The 15,982-nt window shown below is 44.6% G+C and overlaps 1 protein-coding gene across 4 annotated transcripts in view; it reads right to left on the minus strand.

Annotated features, from left to right (window-relative positions):
• The window catches only part of PTPRM (protein tyrosine phosphatase receptor type M), a 407,502-nt gene that overhangs the window by 26,399 nt on the left and 365,121 nt on the right, over window positions 1–15,982 (minus strand). For all 4 annotated transcript variants that reach the window (XM_081205534.1, XM_081205536.1, XM_081205535.1 and 1 more), the window contains one exon: window positions 6,687–6,784. In XM_081205534.1, coding sequence (XP_081061660.1) covers window positions 6,687–6,784 — 98 coding nt within the window. The remainder of the gene's footprint in view (window positions 1–6,686; window positions 6,785–15,982) is intronic.

Raw genomic sequence — 15,982 nt, forward strand, 5'->3', positions numbered from 1 at the left:
GGCTTGCTCTAAATTCTAATGAGGCATTATTTGCATTTTTGGGGAGAATTCAGTCACATTCTAATGAGGTCTTCATAAAGTTGGCTAAATATGTTCGGAAATCATTAGTGTAGATTACCAGAGCAAAACACTCCTGGGGGACCTCTGCAGATTTTGTTACAGAACCTATGGCAGATGGATCAGTATAATAGCACAAGAATGCAAGGGGTTTTGGGGGGAGGGAGAGGAGGGCATTGTTTGTTTGTTTGCTTGTTTTTGGTCTCTCCACAGAAACAGTGTAAATGTGAGCTACTCAGTTACATGCTACCAGATAAAGAGCTAAATGTCCCTCAGGTAGATTCATTAAAGGGGGAAAACAATCAAAACACATTTTGCTGCCATTTAAATACCAGGTGCACTGCGGTCTACAAGTGCCAGGAAAACCGACGAGGGTCCCTTGCTGGAATTCAGGAGAGCTTAAAGGATGCAGGGTTTTGACAAGCCTGCCTCAGATAATGACAGGTATTGGCAGATGTATGCAGGCCCTGCTAGAGGCGAATGGAAGGGCTGAATCATCTGCAGCAGGTGCCTGTGTGAGAGAAAGCCTCCCAGTGGCTCCTCTGCCTGCAATTAAAACCATCCTGATGCATAGAGCTCCAGGGCAAAAGCTATATCCGAGCACAAATTTAATGACTATCCAGTCCGGGTAAACAAACACACATACGCCCCCTCCATGATTAATTCATGAAGGACAAACACAAGTTATGTGGCAAACATGTTAAATAGGTATTCTCTCCTGGAAAGGAAAAAAAAAAAAGTTGAGCTATTTCCCCCCACCCCACCCCCCTTGCTTTTGGATGTAAAAAATGGGCAGGTGGTCTCCCAAGAAATCTGTAAGTCAAATAACAAAAGCAGCGGTGAGCAGTTACAACAGCACGTTTAAATAAATAAAAAACTTGAAAGCCACAAAAAGTCACAGTGCTGGCTCTACAGGAATCTAACCTATTGTCAAAACATGATAGTGGAGTGAAAACAACGCTGCCGCCCCCTTGCCACTGCCAGAAAAACCCTCAAGGACAGTGAACCAGCTAAAGTTATTACTAATGGAAGCATAACACAGCCCTAAGTGACTCAGCAGTGATGGACAGGAAACAGAGTTTGTACCCCCTTGGAGGCCACGGTCCTAGTGAAGATTAATTGCCAGACTTCTGTGTTCTAACTATTAATGAGTATTTTTGAAGGACGCTCTTTAAAGGAGGCTTCCTTTTGTGCCGCTTTTCTAGGTTCAGGTTTTAAAGCTCCATGTCTGAGTGCTGTTGTTGTTGTTTGTCCTGGTGCTTTCTGCCAGGAAAACACACATTTTGCCACTGAATCAAGGCAAATGGCAATCAGGTTTTCTGGATGAGCCCTTACTTGGTGTTAAGATCCACTCTGTACAGTGAAACTTACTGTAGTATAAACACAACAGTTTATACAACAGCTTCAAGAATATTTTCACACAATGCACTGGAAAACACATTATTCCCCCAAATTTGCCGAAAGATACTGCTATCCTAAGCTGGATCTTACCGGAAGCTTACATAAAAGGCGCATGTGTGAACTGAGGTGCCACTGGCATTGTGTGTTTTCTAGGGAAGAAAGAGGGTTCAGGCGATCCCTGCCCACATGATGGATGCCTCTTCTAAGAGCTATGGGTGAGGAAGGTCTATAGGTTTGGGAACAGGCTGGCCATTATTCACACTCGCTGAGCAAGATGGTTATGTTTAATGCAAAATATGAGAGATTGCATTGGTTTACGTTATATGGCATTGGATCTACAAACAGTTTATCCTGGTTGCAGGATCTATCTACAAGTTTCTTTTGTTCACTGCATTGGAAAATTTAGACCGAGTCAGAAAATGTGAATGTTTTGCAGTTATTAAGGAGTACTCTGGTGCAGCTCAATTATACCAGAAAGATATGGATGGCTCGTACACCCCAGGTAGTGTGGTTGCTGACCTTGAGCCAGACATCCTGGAGAGTGAAGTCAAACCAGCCTTAGAAAGCACTGCAAATAACAAGGCCAGTGGAAGTGATGGTATTCCAGCTGAACTATTTAAAATTTTAAAAGATGATGCTGTTAAGGTGCTACACTCAATATGCCAGCAAGTTTGGAAAACTCAGCAGTGGTCAGAGGATTGGAGAAGATCAGTCTACATCCCAATCCCAAAGAAGGGCAGTGCCAAAGAATGCTCCAACTACCGCACAATTGCACTCATTTCACACGCTAGCAAGGTTATGCTTAAAATTCTACAAGACAGGCTTAAGCAGTATGTGGACCGAGAACTCCCAGAAGTGCAAGCTGGATTTCGAAAGGGCAGAGGAACCAGAGACCAAATTGCAAACATGCGCTGGATTATGGAGAAAGCTAGAGAGTTCCAGAAAGACATCTACTTCTGCTTCATTGACTATGCAAAAGCCTCTGACTGTGTTGACCACAGCAAACTATGGCAAGTTCTTAAAGAAATGGGAGTGCCTGATCACCTCATCTGTCTCCTGAGAAATCTCTATGTGGGACAAAAAGCTACAGTTAGAACTGGATATGGAACAACTGATTGGTTCAACATTGGGAAAGGAGTACGACAAGGCTGTATAATGTCTCCCTGCTTATTTAACTTATATGCAGAATTCATCATGCGAAAGGCTGGATGAATCCCTAGCAGGAATTAAGATTGCCGGAAGAAATATCAACAACCTCAGATATGCAGATGACACAACCTTGATGGCAGAAAGTGAGGAGGAATTAAAGAACCTTTTAATGAGGGTGAAAGAGGAGAGCGCAAAATATGGTCTGAAGCTCAACATCAAAAAAACGAAGATCATGGCCACTGCGCCCATCACCTCCTGGCAAATAGAAGGGGAAGAAATGGAGGCAGTGAGAGATTTTACTTTCTTGGGCTCCATGATCACTGCAGATGGTGACAGCAGCCACGAAATTAAAAGACGCCTGCTTCTTGGGAGGAAGGCGATGGCAAACCTAGACAGTGTCTTAAAAAGTAGAGACATCACCTTGCCAACAAAGGTCTGTATGGTAAAAGCTATGGTTTTCCCAGTAGTGATGAATGGAAGTGAAAGCTGGACCATAAAGAAGGCTGATCACCAAAGAATTGATGCTTTTGAATTATGGTGCTGGAGGAGACTCTTGAGAGTCTCATGGACTGCAAGAAGATCCAACCTCTCCATTCTGAAGGAAATCAGCGCTGAGTGCTCACTGGAAGGACAGATCCTGAAGCTGAGACTCCAATACTTTGGCCACCTCATGAGAAGAGAAGACTCCCTGGAAAAGACCCTGATGTTGGGAAAGATGGAGGGCACAAGGAGAAGGGGACGACAGAGGACAAGATGGTTGGATAGTGTTCTCGAAGCTACCAGCATGAGTTTGACTAAACTGCGGGAGGCAGTGGAAGACAGAAGTGCCTGGCGTGCTCTTGTCCATGGGGTCACGAAGAGTCGGACACGACTAAATGACTAAACAACAACAACTGGTGCAGCTCTAGATTTTGGAGGAACCTGAGCAAGCTGCCCTCTGTGGGCGCCTCCAGCACCTGCTGCGCCCTGATGGCAATGTTCCTGCAGCTACCAGCCTCTTCATTACAGGCTTACCCATTGGCAGTGCTGTAATGGACTAGTTGCTGTATAAGCTCCCAGGTGAGTGAGCCCTTCAGTGCAAGGTGGAGTGGGGTGCTAGTGGCTGCAGCAGAGCTACTGATGTGCAGCCCAAGTGTCGGCTCTGGTGGGCCCTGCCAATGATGGGCCTGGGTTGAGCAGATCCTATGGCAAACCATCTGGCAAGCACAGATCTCTCTTAAAAGCTATGCAATGATTCTGGAGATTGCAAGGGAATACCCCATGAGTCAGTGATATTAAGAGATTTGGGCAAGCTGTGGTTTTCAACTTATGCTACCTGCAAGAACATTCCTTGGTCAAAGATAGGAAAAACTGGAACCCTTTGGAAATTAAATGTAGAACAGGGCTAATGCTAATTTATATCATGAGATACAGGGAAGGAAGAGTTAAGTATTTAAGCTGTCAGGCGATTGATAAATCCATTTTGTTCAGGACTAGGAAAAATACAGTAGTCCTCATTTAAAGAAATAGACTGATGTCATGTGGTTAACTTGAATGGTAGGGAGTAATGAGGATATATAAATAATAAAACGAGTTCTGCAGTGATATGGTGAACCATGAATTAGGTACTTAGAGAAGAAACCAGAAAACTACTTTGCAATAGGTGTCCTCTCTCTACAGAGGTGGTGTGGTGGAAATAAGGATAATTTCACCCATCACCCTATGTCTTCTTAGGCCAACTTAAATTTTAATAATACTTTTTAAAAATTCAGACGTTGCAGCAATGATACACCAAGAACATTAGAAAATATAACCCACTCCCATGGAACTGTATACCAGCACCACGAAGCTTGCCATCCTCTTGTCCAGATTCCAGTTTTACAGTCAGAGAATCATGAACTTAGAAGGAATATTGCAGGCCATCAAGTCAAACTCTCTGCTCACAAGAATATACTGGAAAGTTTCATATCAATAAATTAGTTGTAACTTTTTGCTTCAGTTTGAATGCAAGTGACAGAGGTGATTTATTGATCCACCAAGTCTCAAACTCCTTTGGGTCCTAAATGGCCTCAATCTGACCTTTTAAGCCAGTCCAACTGGTTGCATCTTTGTGCTCTCATAACAGCACCTAATTATACTCACAAATCGTGCTGGTTTCTCATCCAAAAGTGGTCCTGTTCCCTGATTTGTGATCAGGCTCAGGCACTTTAGATGTCTAGGCACTAGGATTTAAACTCACAATAAACCATGAACAAAAATCCCCTTTCTAAACACAGAATGAAAATTGAATTTACAATAAAGGAAGCTGGAAATGACACATTTACTCATATTACTGAAAAATTAATTGATCATTTATAGTCCACATGTCTATTTTTCAGGGGGGAAATTATAAACTACTGTTTTGGCAGGAAATTAAAAACATGCATCATGACTGCTTTAGCTACACCGAAGTATATCTACAATTTCCCATTTTTTTCAGCAGCTAATAAATGCACTGTTCCTGGAGGTGTTGACAACATAGTTGATGGAGTTTGATATTTTCACTAGGAAATTGAACAGTGTACTCACTAGGCTGTTTTAAACACCCTGACCTGCATCAATGCTAATGATACAGTAAAATAAATAAGAAACCCAACAACTCTTGTTGACCATTTAAAATGAAAAGCAAACTTCTGTTACTATCTTTTGAAAATAAAAGTGTACATGACCTAAGATACTTATTCCTTGGGAACTTAGAAATTTGGATTGCTTCTCCTTATTATTTCTATGGAAACGAAAAGCACAGCTTCACCGAGGAAAGGCCAGGCAATCTGGTCACTGCAGAAAGTAGTTATACCCTGCAAAAATTAATTACTAGGCAGAAAGTCCAAAAATGGCCTATCCTCATTCAGTGAAACACACTGAAGTACTTTTGGAATCATAGGAGTAGAAATAAATTCTCTTATATCTGAAGTGTATTAGGGAGGTTTCCCTTGTATTTTGTCTGTGTGTTTTAGACGTTGAAGGAAACCTGGGTGCAATTTTCTGCAGCCATCCAAATTTCTGAGGAAATCTGTGGTTGGCTAATATAAGTAAGAAAATTTCCTGGAGAAATAGATTGTTGAGGTTGTGTTTTGTTTATTATGTTTCTATCCCATCCTTCCAGAGGAGCTGTGTGTGTGTGTGTGTGTGTGTGCGCGCATTCACGCGCATGCACACACTTCTATTTTTACGACAAGTATGCGAAGTTCGCCAAATGGCTACTATTTTGTCCTAAAAGACAGTACAGTATATAATTTTTGAAAGTATAATTTTTCTGAATCTCTCTCTCTCAGGTGTCAAAGACCATGGGTAAAGAGGTGCATCTTCAGCATGTGATGGAAAGTGTCAGAAGCAGGGGGACAGGGGTGAATTATCCCCCGATTCAAAACCCACTCCAGCTCTTTTTATGGGGGGGGGGAGGGAGAGGTATCTGGAGATCCAGCCACAGATCTCCCATCACATGTAGTTTGGCCCTGGGTGAGGATTTGAATAGAGGAATCTGAGCCTAGCAACCTGAGCCACTTCACCGTGCTTGCTCTAAAACAGGGATTGGCAAGGTTTACCGGCCATGGGCTGGATCACTCCCACGGAGATTGTCCGTGGGCTGGACTGGCACAGCGCGATGCCAGAAATTGCATCTGTGCCTGTACGCGTCACCGGAAATTGCTTCTGCGCATGCCCAGATGCCGAAAACTGTGCATGCGCAGAAGCGATTTCCGGCGTCTGGACATGCGCAGATGTGATTTCCAGTATCTGCGCATGCACAGAAACAATTTCCGGCGTTGCTCAGCAAATCCCTACGCTGCGCCGGTTTAGCGCAGCTCACGGGGGACTTGCCGAGCAGGCGGCTTGGTTCAGGGGTGGCTTATGGGCCGGTAAAACGGTCTTTGTGGGCCGCATTTGGCCCATGGGCCGCACATTGCCAACCCCTGCTCTAAAACACAAAAGTCCATTGTGTTTGAGACTGGAGTGGCTAACTCACAACTTAAGTAGAAAAGTTAGCAGCAAGGTTGTTAAATTCAAAACAGAGAAATCCCCACACCATGCATAAATATAGACAATTTCCCAAACTTTCTTACCCTTCCCACTTCCACGAGATTTGTCACCATGACTATGCTTGCTGTATTTTCATGCCAGACCATTCTCCAGAAATCATATATTGTCTCTTGCATTGGTCCTGAAAGGACAAATCAATCCACAGGTTATTCTCAGCACATAACAGGATTGGAGGAATACACACTGATAATGTTATAGGCAATATTAAAAACTTGACAGCTCTCAAGTGCGTTAAGAGGTGAGGCAGAGATCTTCTGTAGGCTCATTAATTTAGCTTGTTAAAGGCTCAATGGAGGTTTCAGTTTCTTTCAAACTAATTTGCAATTAAGTGTTTCCCCCCCTCTTGAAAGAAAGTTGGTGTTGTTGTTTTTTAACAGGAGGTTGCAATCCTATACACAAACATACCTGAGGGAAAGTGTCACTGTAATCAATATGTTTATTTCTAATAGGAATGTTTAAGAATGCACTGTTAAATACAGTGGTGCCCCGCAAGACGAATGCCTCACAAGACGGAAAACCCGCTAGACGAAAGGGTTTTCCGTTTTTCAATGCGCTTCGCAGGACGAATTTCCCTATGGGCTTGCTTCGCAAGACGAAAATGTCTTGCGAGTCTTGAGATTTTTTTTTTGCTTTCCCCCCCTTTTTCTAAGCCGCTAAGCCTTTAATAGCCTTTTAGCAGCTAAACCGCTAAGCCTTTAATAGCCGCTAAACCGCTAATAGCGCTAATCCGCAAGACGAAAAAACCGCGGAAGGGATGAATTTAGTCTTGCGAGGCACCACTGTAACTACTAGGGCTGAGAGTTTGAAAAAATAATAGAGCAGGCAGGGCAGCATCAGCGGCAGTGGGGCGCTTCTGCTGCTTGCCAGGAGGGGCTGTGGCCAACCCAGGCCTGCCCCACCCCACCCCTGTCCTGGCGAGCACTCCTTAGAGACTTAGGAAGTACAGTATGTATAAATTGTTGAAATAAATAAATAGTAGCACACCACCAGGTTTTTATGCTTTTGACATGAGTAATGTTTCAGTGGACGATATTGGCCTTTCTCAGTTTAAACATTTTTCTTAGTTTGCACTATTGCTCTAATTAGTCTTAATTCTCAAATCTCTCCTTCTGAAATGAGGCAGGTTTTTTGAGACAGTTTTTCCCCCTTTGACAGCAGGAGAGAACATTGTTTAAATGCCAGGCCTGACAACTATCTTAATTTTAGAACATAACGAAAGAAATGAGCCCGAGGGAGGGGGAAGACCGGGACCACCCCCACCCCTAAAGTATCTGCCTAGGCTCTAGAATAGCCTATGTCTGTTGTTTCTGGAGTGCTCTATGGGAATCCAGGCTAAAAGCTGGATCCACAATGAATCCCAAGCATTGACTGGGCCTTTGGGGAGGGTGTGGTCCTACCCAGGTATTCCTTCTTCTAACACTTTTGCTCCTGTCATTTTTTTTTTTTACCCTGCTATGTCACTTTGTCTGAGCGTCTATTGGAGACAGAGATAATAAGCAGATATAAAACACCATCAATTACTAAAATCTTGCATCTACAAACAACCAATTACTAATCCTCTTCACAACACTTTTTAGTTACTTATTTAGAATTTTACTAGTCTATTCATTTGAGGACTTGCTTGAAACATTGCAATACCTTTAAAATTTTAACATCAGAGTTGCCGACAGCTGATAAAAAAAGGGCAACAATAATCACCCTTGAAATAAGAATGTTTTTTCTAAAACAATAGCTGCAAACGACATACCACATCACTAATTGCACCTGAAAGCTCGTGTGCCCACTTATCTCAGGAGAAACCCATTAAAGGATACTATTAAAGTGAAGAAACCCACACCCACATATCCAACAGTAATCTGTTAAAATGTATTTTTCATTGACATTTGAAAACATTTAGCTTTAATGTTTTCATCTTGCATCTCCAGCCTTGTTTTGTGTGAGTGCCCTACGCAAAAATGACAAAGGCAATTAAAATTAGGCAATCATTCTTGCAAGATCAATATCATTGGCCTGCAGGGCTCAGAGCAGGTGCATTGTATGGAGTTATTATTTATAAGGGGAAGCTGTCCAATCTCAAATATCTGCTTTAACTGTGGCTGCAGAGTAGTTGCTTACAGCCCTCTGCAGTCAAAACAGAATCTTATGTTTGGCACTTGAGCAGAACCATCTATCTGTATTTTTTACTACTACCACTATCAGTCCCTCCCCAGAAGCGCCCAGGTTGTGTTGCAGAAATATAAACACAGCACTAAAAATTTAAAAGAAATTACAATCACAACTAGATTGGGCCTAAAACATACATCTCAATTGTCAGGGTAAAGAGGTGTATGTTCAGCATACAATGAAAGCTGTTCCATGAAGCTGCCAAATGTACCTCTGTGGGGAGGGAATTCCTCAACTTTTGGGCTGCTACAAGGAATATCCTTTCCCAGCTCACCAACCCCTGAACCTAGGAGGAATGTGGAACTACCAAGAGAGCCCCCTCCACTGATTGTAACTCCCAGGAGGGTCTGCAGGGAAGGAAGTGGTCTTTCAGATATTTGGGGCCCAAGTTGCTTAGGATTTCCAACACTAGTATGAGCAGCTTGAACTAGGCCTAGACATGATGTCGCAAGCAAACTGTTTTGAAACAGGGGTTATATGAGTTCTGAAGTGAACTCCAGCCAGTAATCTGGCTGCTGCATTTTGGACCAGCTGATGTTTACAAATCATATTCAAGGGCAGCCCCACGTAGAGCACATTGCAATAATCCAACCTGGAGCATTGAGTACTGTGGCCAAGTTGTTTCGGTTCAAAAGAGGCTGTAGCTGGTGAACCAGCCAGAGCTGGAAAAAGACACTACTAGCCTCCAGTGATAAGGCTGAACTCAGGAGGACCTGGTTCTTCCAGAGGGATGCAACACCATCTATGACAGGCTGTCTCCCCACCTCCCAGACTCAAGAACTTGGGACACCAAACATTCCTGTGTTTTTAGGATTCAGCTTCAATTTATTGGTCCATTTCACCTCTAGGTACTGGTCTAACACCTTAACCCAGTGGTTTTCAACCAGTGTTCCATGGCACCCTGGGGTGCCTTGAATGAGAGTCAAGGGTAGTGTGGGCAACACTGGCCTCTGCCCCTCTTTCCTTCCCTCCCTCTCCTTATGCCCTCTCATGCCTCTGCCTTCCAAAGACTTGCACAGTTGTTTATTGCAGCAGCAGCAGCAGCTGCCCGAAGGACTCACAAGGAGAGGGGAGAAGAGTGGAGGCTGAGGGAACACTATGCAAGGGAATGTGTTCGAAAAAGGGCAAGAGGCTGCCAGCTCTGCAGGCAAGGGGTGGCATAACTGGGCTCCTGAGCCACATGGGGTGCCGCAGAAATAATGTAATTGGTCAAGGGAGCTTGAAAACCTCTGGCTTAACCGATTGTCCTGATTCAGATGGAACAGAGAGGTAGAGCTGGGCGTCATTCACATATTTATGACACCTCAGATCCTGAAAACAGCTCCCGACAGCTTCTTTAAAATGTAAGAAGAACCTACTGAATGAGGCCAATGGCTCATCTAGTCCAGCATCCTGTCCTCACAGTGGCCAATCAGATGTATATTCCAGGTATGATCGTGGCCTGGAGGCTTGAGGAGTTGTGGGTTATGGGGGAGACTCACAAGAGGCTTGGAAAGGGTCCAGAACGACTTGAAACCACTTTGAATATCTGATTACTGGGGTGGGGGAGTTCTTTGACACATTCTGAGCCACCCCAAGGAGAACTGGGAGAAGAGGGATCCACCCACCATCACTACCCAGGCTGATTATGCTTCTTAAAAACAGGAGAATTTGTCCTGCAGTGTGTGAGCATGACTCCATGTGGACGCAGTCAGGGGCTCTAAGCCCAAAGAGCAGGAAGGGACTCAGGGAAGGTTAAAGGGGATGGCAGGTTTTATGAATCTCCAATCCTGCTTAATGGGCAATGTGTGCATGGCTGAGGGCTATCCAGAGAGGAGAAAGGCCTTCATGGAACCCAATGCCACTTCCCTATCCCAAACAGTTGAGCCCACATTACCACATTATATCTAATGAAGTAGTAAACACTAGAGCAGGCACCCCCAACCTGCGGCCCTCCAGATGTTTTGGCCTACAACTCCCATGATCCCTAGCTAACAGGACCAGTGGTCAGGGATGATGGGAATTGTAGTCCAAAACATCTGGAAGGCCGAAGCTTGGGGATGCCTGCACTAGAGTAGTAGAAATGGGGTAAAATAATTCTGTAGTGATGTAGACAATGGCAAAAAGACATGCACCACCACCTAAACAGCTCATTTGCAGATATGTTTCCTGTGCATTTTATAGTATTCTGTAATCTTGGGTTGTTGTATATAAGTTATGCATGCTATGTCCCTTTTAAAATCAGTAGGAACTAAACCTGCATGACTGGGTACTGGATAGTAGTATTAATCTTTAATGAATAGTACCTTCTGTGTAGATGTATTTGTTTGGGGTATGCAAATCATAGATCATGCAGGAAATAGATCCTACCATTAGCATGGTGGTAGAAGAATGTAAAAGATGAAAAATAATTTTATAAGACTAGGAATCCCAATTGTTCTGGAAGGAACTGGATCAAACCTTTCCTCCAAGATAATCCATCATCTTCCCCACACCCCCAAAATCACTTTTTTAGCCTTGCAGATGTTAGGTTTGTACCACAATCCTCTAGGAATGAGTGATGAGAGAAATGCTCTCCTTTGGAATGTCAGCTGTGTCCCTGCTTCCGTTCTACTTGCTATAGCAAGACAATGGTAATTAAAATAACCCCAGGGAGTAGGAATTTAATAGAGAATTTGTTATCTATCCATTTTACCTGCTTTCTTATATGCCAGAGAGCCACCAAAATTATTCTGGACTCAGGACATTCATGGGAGGGAAAGAGGCTAGCTGCATGTCTTTGAAAGTAATTCTCTTCTATCCTATTTTTCTTTTCTACTTGACACTTTTCAAATTATTTTCTGACATCTGAATAAATTATTACTCTGTCATGTCTCCACACAGAATTGAAAAGCATTAAAGGGCAGGTAGGGGCACAGGATTTATTGTCATCTGGAGCTGAACAATTCGATTTCAGAGATTTGGGGTAGGAAGCGACACTGTAATCACTATAGGAGCCAAGTTTACAGAGGTTGACACAGAGCACAGTCCACTAAGAACTGCTGCTGTGCAGCCCTGATTAATTTCAAGGCGCATGTACCAGGAGTCTGTGCAAGTAACCACCTCAAAAATAAACAGAACCTGCTTTGCAGAAGGACTTGGTGTGGTTCAGCTTATTCTCATTCCCCTTACGGGAAAGTTCAGCATTTTCTTGCTATGAATCCAATGACATAATCTACTAGCAATATAATATAATGGCTGCTATAAATACTCTCTACCATGAGGAAATGATATAAAATAGTCTCTTTTGCTACTGCGACACTACTAAAAACAAGGAGAAGCTAGTAAGAAATGGGTAAGTATTTATTCAAACTGTACAATCCCCAGTAATTATTAAGTGAATTTAATGCCCCACATATGCCATACTTTGTAATAGTTAGAGCTGTCGACTTAATACATTTTCAGGAAATTTACCTTGTTACATTTAACTGATTAATTGCTGTAGTAGCTGATTAAAATAAACATTACAATATCTCAAAAGAAGTCAAGCTTTAGTATTTTACAAAGATAATAATTTCCCTAAACCAATCAGCACAATTACCTCCCTAATTTTGATTTCCCTTGCAAATAGTCGTTCTTTTTCTACCAGGTTTTACTAGAGTGTTAAAAGTATGCGGAGTTGGGCTTTGGCTTAAATTCCCCCATAATGTAACCCTTGTTAGTTGCAATTCAAGAGGTAATTTTTCTGGAGAAAAGGTTTCCTGTGACTTTTCTCTTCTAAAGTTTATCTAGATAAGTATCTTTACATGTTTCCAGTTGGTCTCTGGAATGCTCAAGGAGAACACTGGCAACATCTCGGGGAAATAAATTCTCTCTCTCTCTCTCTCTCTCTCTCTCTCTCTCTCTCTCTCACACACACACACACACACACACACACACACTTTTGTTTGTAGCTCTCAATCTTTCTGTCCATACAAAAGAGATGGGAGATAGAAATGTATTGGAGAAATGGACCAGGAGAAAAATGTATCCTGTAGGTATGAGAAAGAACAGAAAAATCTGAAGGAAAAAAGTGATAGTAGAGAGCTTGAGATATGGAAGAACAATCCAGAGTTAGATGGCAGGAAGTCCTTGAGAGGTTTCTGCGGATTGACATTTGTTCTGATTAAGCAGTAGACTGGGTTTTCCCAGGGAAAGTGGCAGGACAAAAAACAAACAAAACCCCTCTCAGATTCATGACTTGAGATCACGGGACAAACAGATGTGTAGGTGGCCCCTACAAGCGGAAACTGAAACAGTCACATCCACACCATCCATTCAAAGCACATAGCTTCCCTCAAAGAATCATGGAAACTGTAGTTTGTTAAGGATGCTTGGAACTTTAGCTCCCTGGGAGGGGTAAACTATAGTTCCCAGGCACTGAAATTAATGAACATTACTAAATTGTTGGCACCCATCTTTTCTGGGAGACAATGGAGGAGTGTGCCTTTGGGAGTGAAGTCAAGCTGTTGGATGCTTGCAGAACCTGCTGCGGCTGTAGAGACCAAAGTGGGAGAGACAAGTTGTGTTGCTGATGGGCCAGATAAAGGCACCCAGTTGTACTGCTGCAGTGGCACCATGCCGTTTCTAAATTAGGTCTAATAATTTAAAGGATCCACTCTGAGAAAAACTTAGTTGAAAACCACCTAATATTATTTTAATATATGATGTGGATGTGACCACTGACTTTGGTAGGGAATAATAATCATTGGTACAATACTTTGTTCTGAGATGATAACAGCACTGTCAAAAGTTAGGAAAGCTTATGATACCAACATAAAGCTTTGCATCAATCCAATGCAAAGAAAACAAAGGAGCAGCCAAATTTCAAATGTCATTTGACTTTGTTAGAACACAAACATAGTTGAGACAGTAACCAAAATAACAGAATCTGAGTAATTTAATTAAAAGTTTAGGAATGCTGTTCTCCTTAATGTACCGTATTTTTCGCCCCATAAGACGCACCGGCCCATAAGACGCACCTAGATTTTAGGGGGGGGAATAAAGGAAAATTTTTTTATTTCCCCCCCAGGTGCGCTGCGCTACACCAGGAGCTTGGGGCGTGCGGAGCTCAGCGCGCCCCAAGCTTCTGCGTGCCGGCAAGGTCTCCGCTAGCGTGGGAGAGCCGGGCGCCTCTCCCAGGGCTAGCGGACCCCTGCGCTAATCCAGAAGCTTGGGGCAAGCTGAGGTCAGCGCGCCCCAAGCTTCTGCGTGCCGGCAAGCAGTCCGCTAGCCCTGGGAGAGCCGCGGGGCTCTCCCAGGGCTGGCGGATCGCTGCGCTATACCAGGAGCTTGGGGCGTGCTGAGCTCAGCGCGCCCCAAGCTTCTAGGTGCGCGCAAGCAGTCCGCTGCCGCCCCAAGCCTCGCGCACCCGGCAGGAGGTCCCGCTGGGTGCGCGAGGCTTGGGGCGGCAGCGGACTGCTTGCGCGCACCTAGAAGCTTGGGGCTTGCTGAGCTCAGCGCGCGCCAAGCTTCTGCATCCCGGCAAGCAGTCCGCTGCCGCCCCCAGCCTCCCGCACCCGGCAGGAGGTCCCGCCGGGTGCGCAAGGCTTGGGGCGGCAGCGGACTGCTTGCGCGCCCCTAGAAGCTTGGGGCGTGCTGAGGTCAGCGCGCGCCAAGCTTCTGCATGCCGGCAAGCAGTCCGCTGCCGCCCCCAGCCTCCCGCACCCGGCAGGAGGTCCCGCTGGGTGCGCGAGGCTTGGGGCGGCAGCGGACTGCTTGCGCGCCCCTAGAAGCTTGGGGCGTGCTGAGGTCAGCGCGCGCCAAGCTTCTGCATGCCGGCAAGCAGTCCGCTGCCGCCCCCAGCCTCCCGCACCCGGCAGGAGGTCCCGCTGGGTGCGCGAGGCTTGGGGCGGCAGCGGACTGCTTGCGCGCCCCTAGAAGCTTGGGGCGTGCTGAGCTCAGCGCACCCCAAGCTTCTGCATCCCGGCAAGCAGTCCGCTGCCGCCCCAAGCCTCCCGCACCCGGCAGGAGGTCCCGCTGGGTGCGCGAGGCTTTGGGCGGCAGCGGACTGCTTGCGCGCACCTAGAAGCTTGGGGCGTGCTGAGCTCAGCAAGCCCCAAGCTTCTAGGTGCGCACAAGCAGTCCGCTGCCGCCCCAAGCCTCGCGCACCCGGTGGGACCTCCTGCCGGGTGCGCGAGGCTTGCAGACACTCGCCGGAAGCAGGGGGAGCCCTCCAGAGGGCTCCCCGTGCTTCGGGCGACAGGCTGCCGCCCCAAGCCTCGCGCACCCGGTGGGACCTCCTGCCGGGCGCGCGAGGCTTGCAGGCATTCGCCCCATAAGACGCACCCCGATTTCCCCTTCATTTTTGGAGGGGAAAAAGTGTGTCTTATGGGGCGAAAAATACGGTAACCTTATGGAGCACCACAACTGTTAATAGACTAATCTCTAAGGAGAGTTCCCACAGCATGTGGCTCAATTTAAATGCAAAATTACAGGATTACTAATTTTCTGCCAGCCCAGTGATCTGATTGGCTAATTACCCATAAGAACTGTGTATACATTATTTTTCTTTCAGAGTATTTGGGATTTTAAATTCTCAATATAGTAACTGAGATACATAAAATAAAAAATAGCTGCTTCATAAAATAAAGTTCTAAAGTGATTTCTTAATGAAACTAAATGGCAAAAAATCTTTTACAAAAAAGCCCATATATTCTGTTGAATAACATCCACCAAATCTGTGGAACCATTTGAGTTTGTAACAACAGTTCCTTACTCTTAGTTCCACCTCCTCTTGTCATGTTCCATCCACATCTGAACTGGTCACTTTTTACTTTTCTTACATATTTTTACATATTCTGTCCTGCAAAATGAAGTGACTCTGGAATGGTTGGTGTAAAGAGGCATCTAAGTGCTCCTACTGCTTGATCTGTATTACAGCTTTGCCTTGTACTAATCTTGAATGAGTTTCAGCTGCCAAACAAGATAACCTATAAGATAATTTTGTGCACACTAGAGCAGTAATAAATGAAAAACAACAACATACTATTAAGTTAACCAAAAGAATCATAATTCTTCAGGTTTGAGATGGCCACATATCATAAAAGAAAAATGAAATTGTACATGAACAACAACTTTTCCTTTAATTCTTAAGGGCTTTGATCCACTTGATACTTCGCATCAGCCTGACTTCTGTTTACTGATGACGTCCCAAAGT

The sequence above is a fragment of the Podarcis bocagei genome (assembly GCF_964188305.1).
Source record: "Podarcis bocagei genome assembly, chromosome: 8".
NCBI lineage: Eukaryota > Metazoa > Chordata > Lepidosauria > Squamata > Lacertidae > Podarcis > Podarcis bocagei.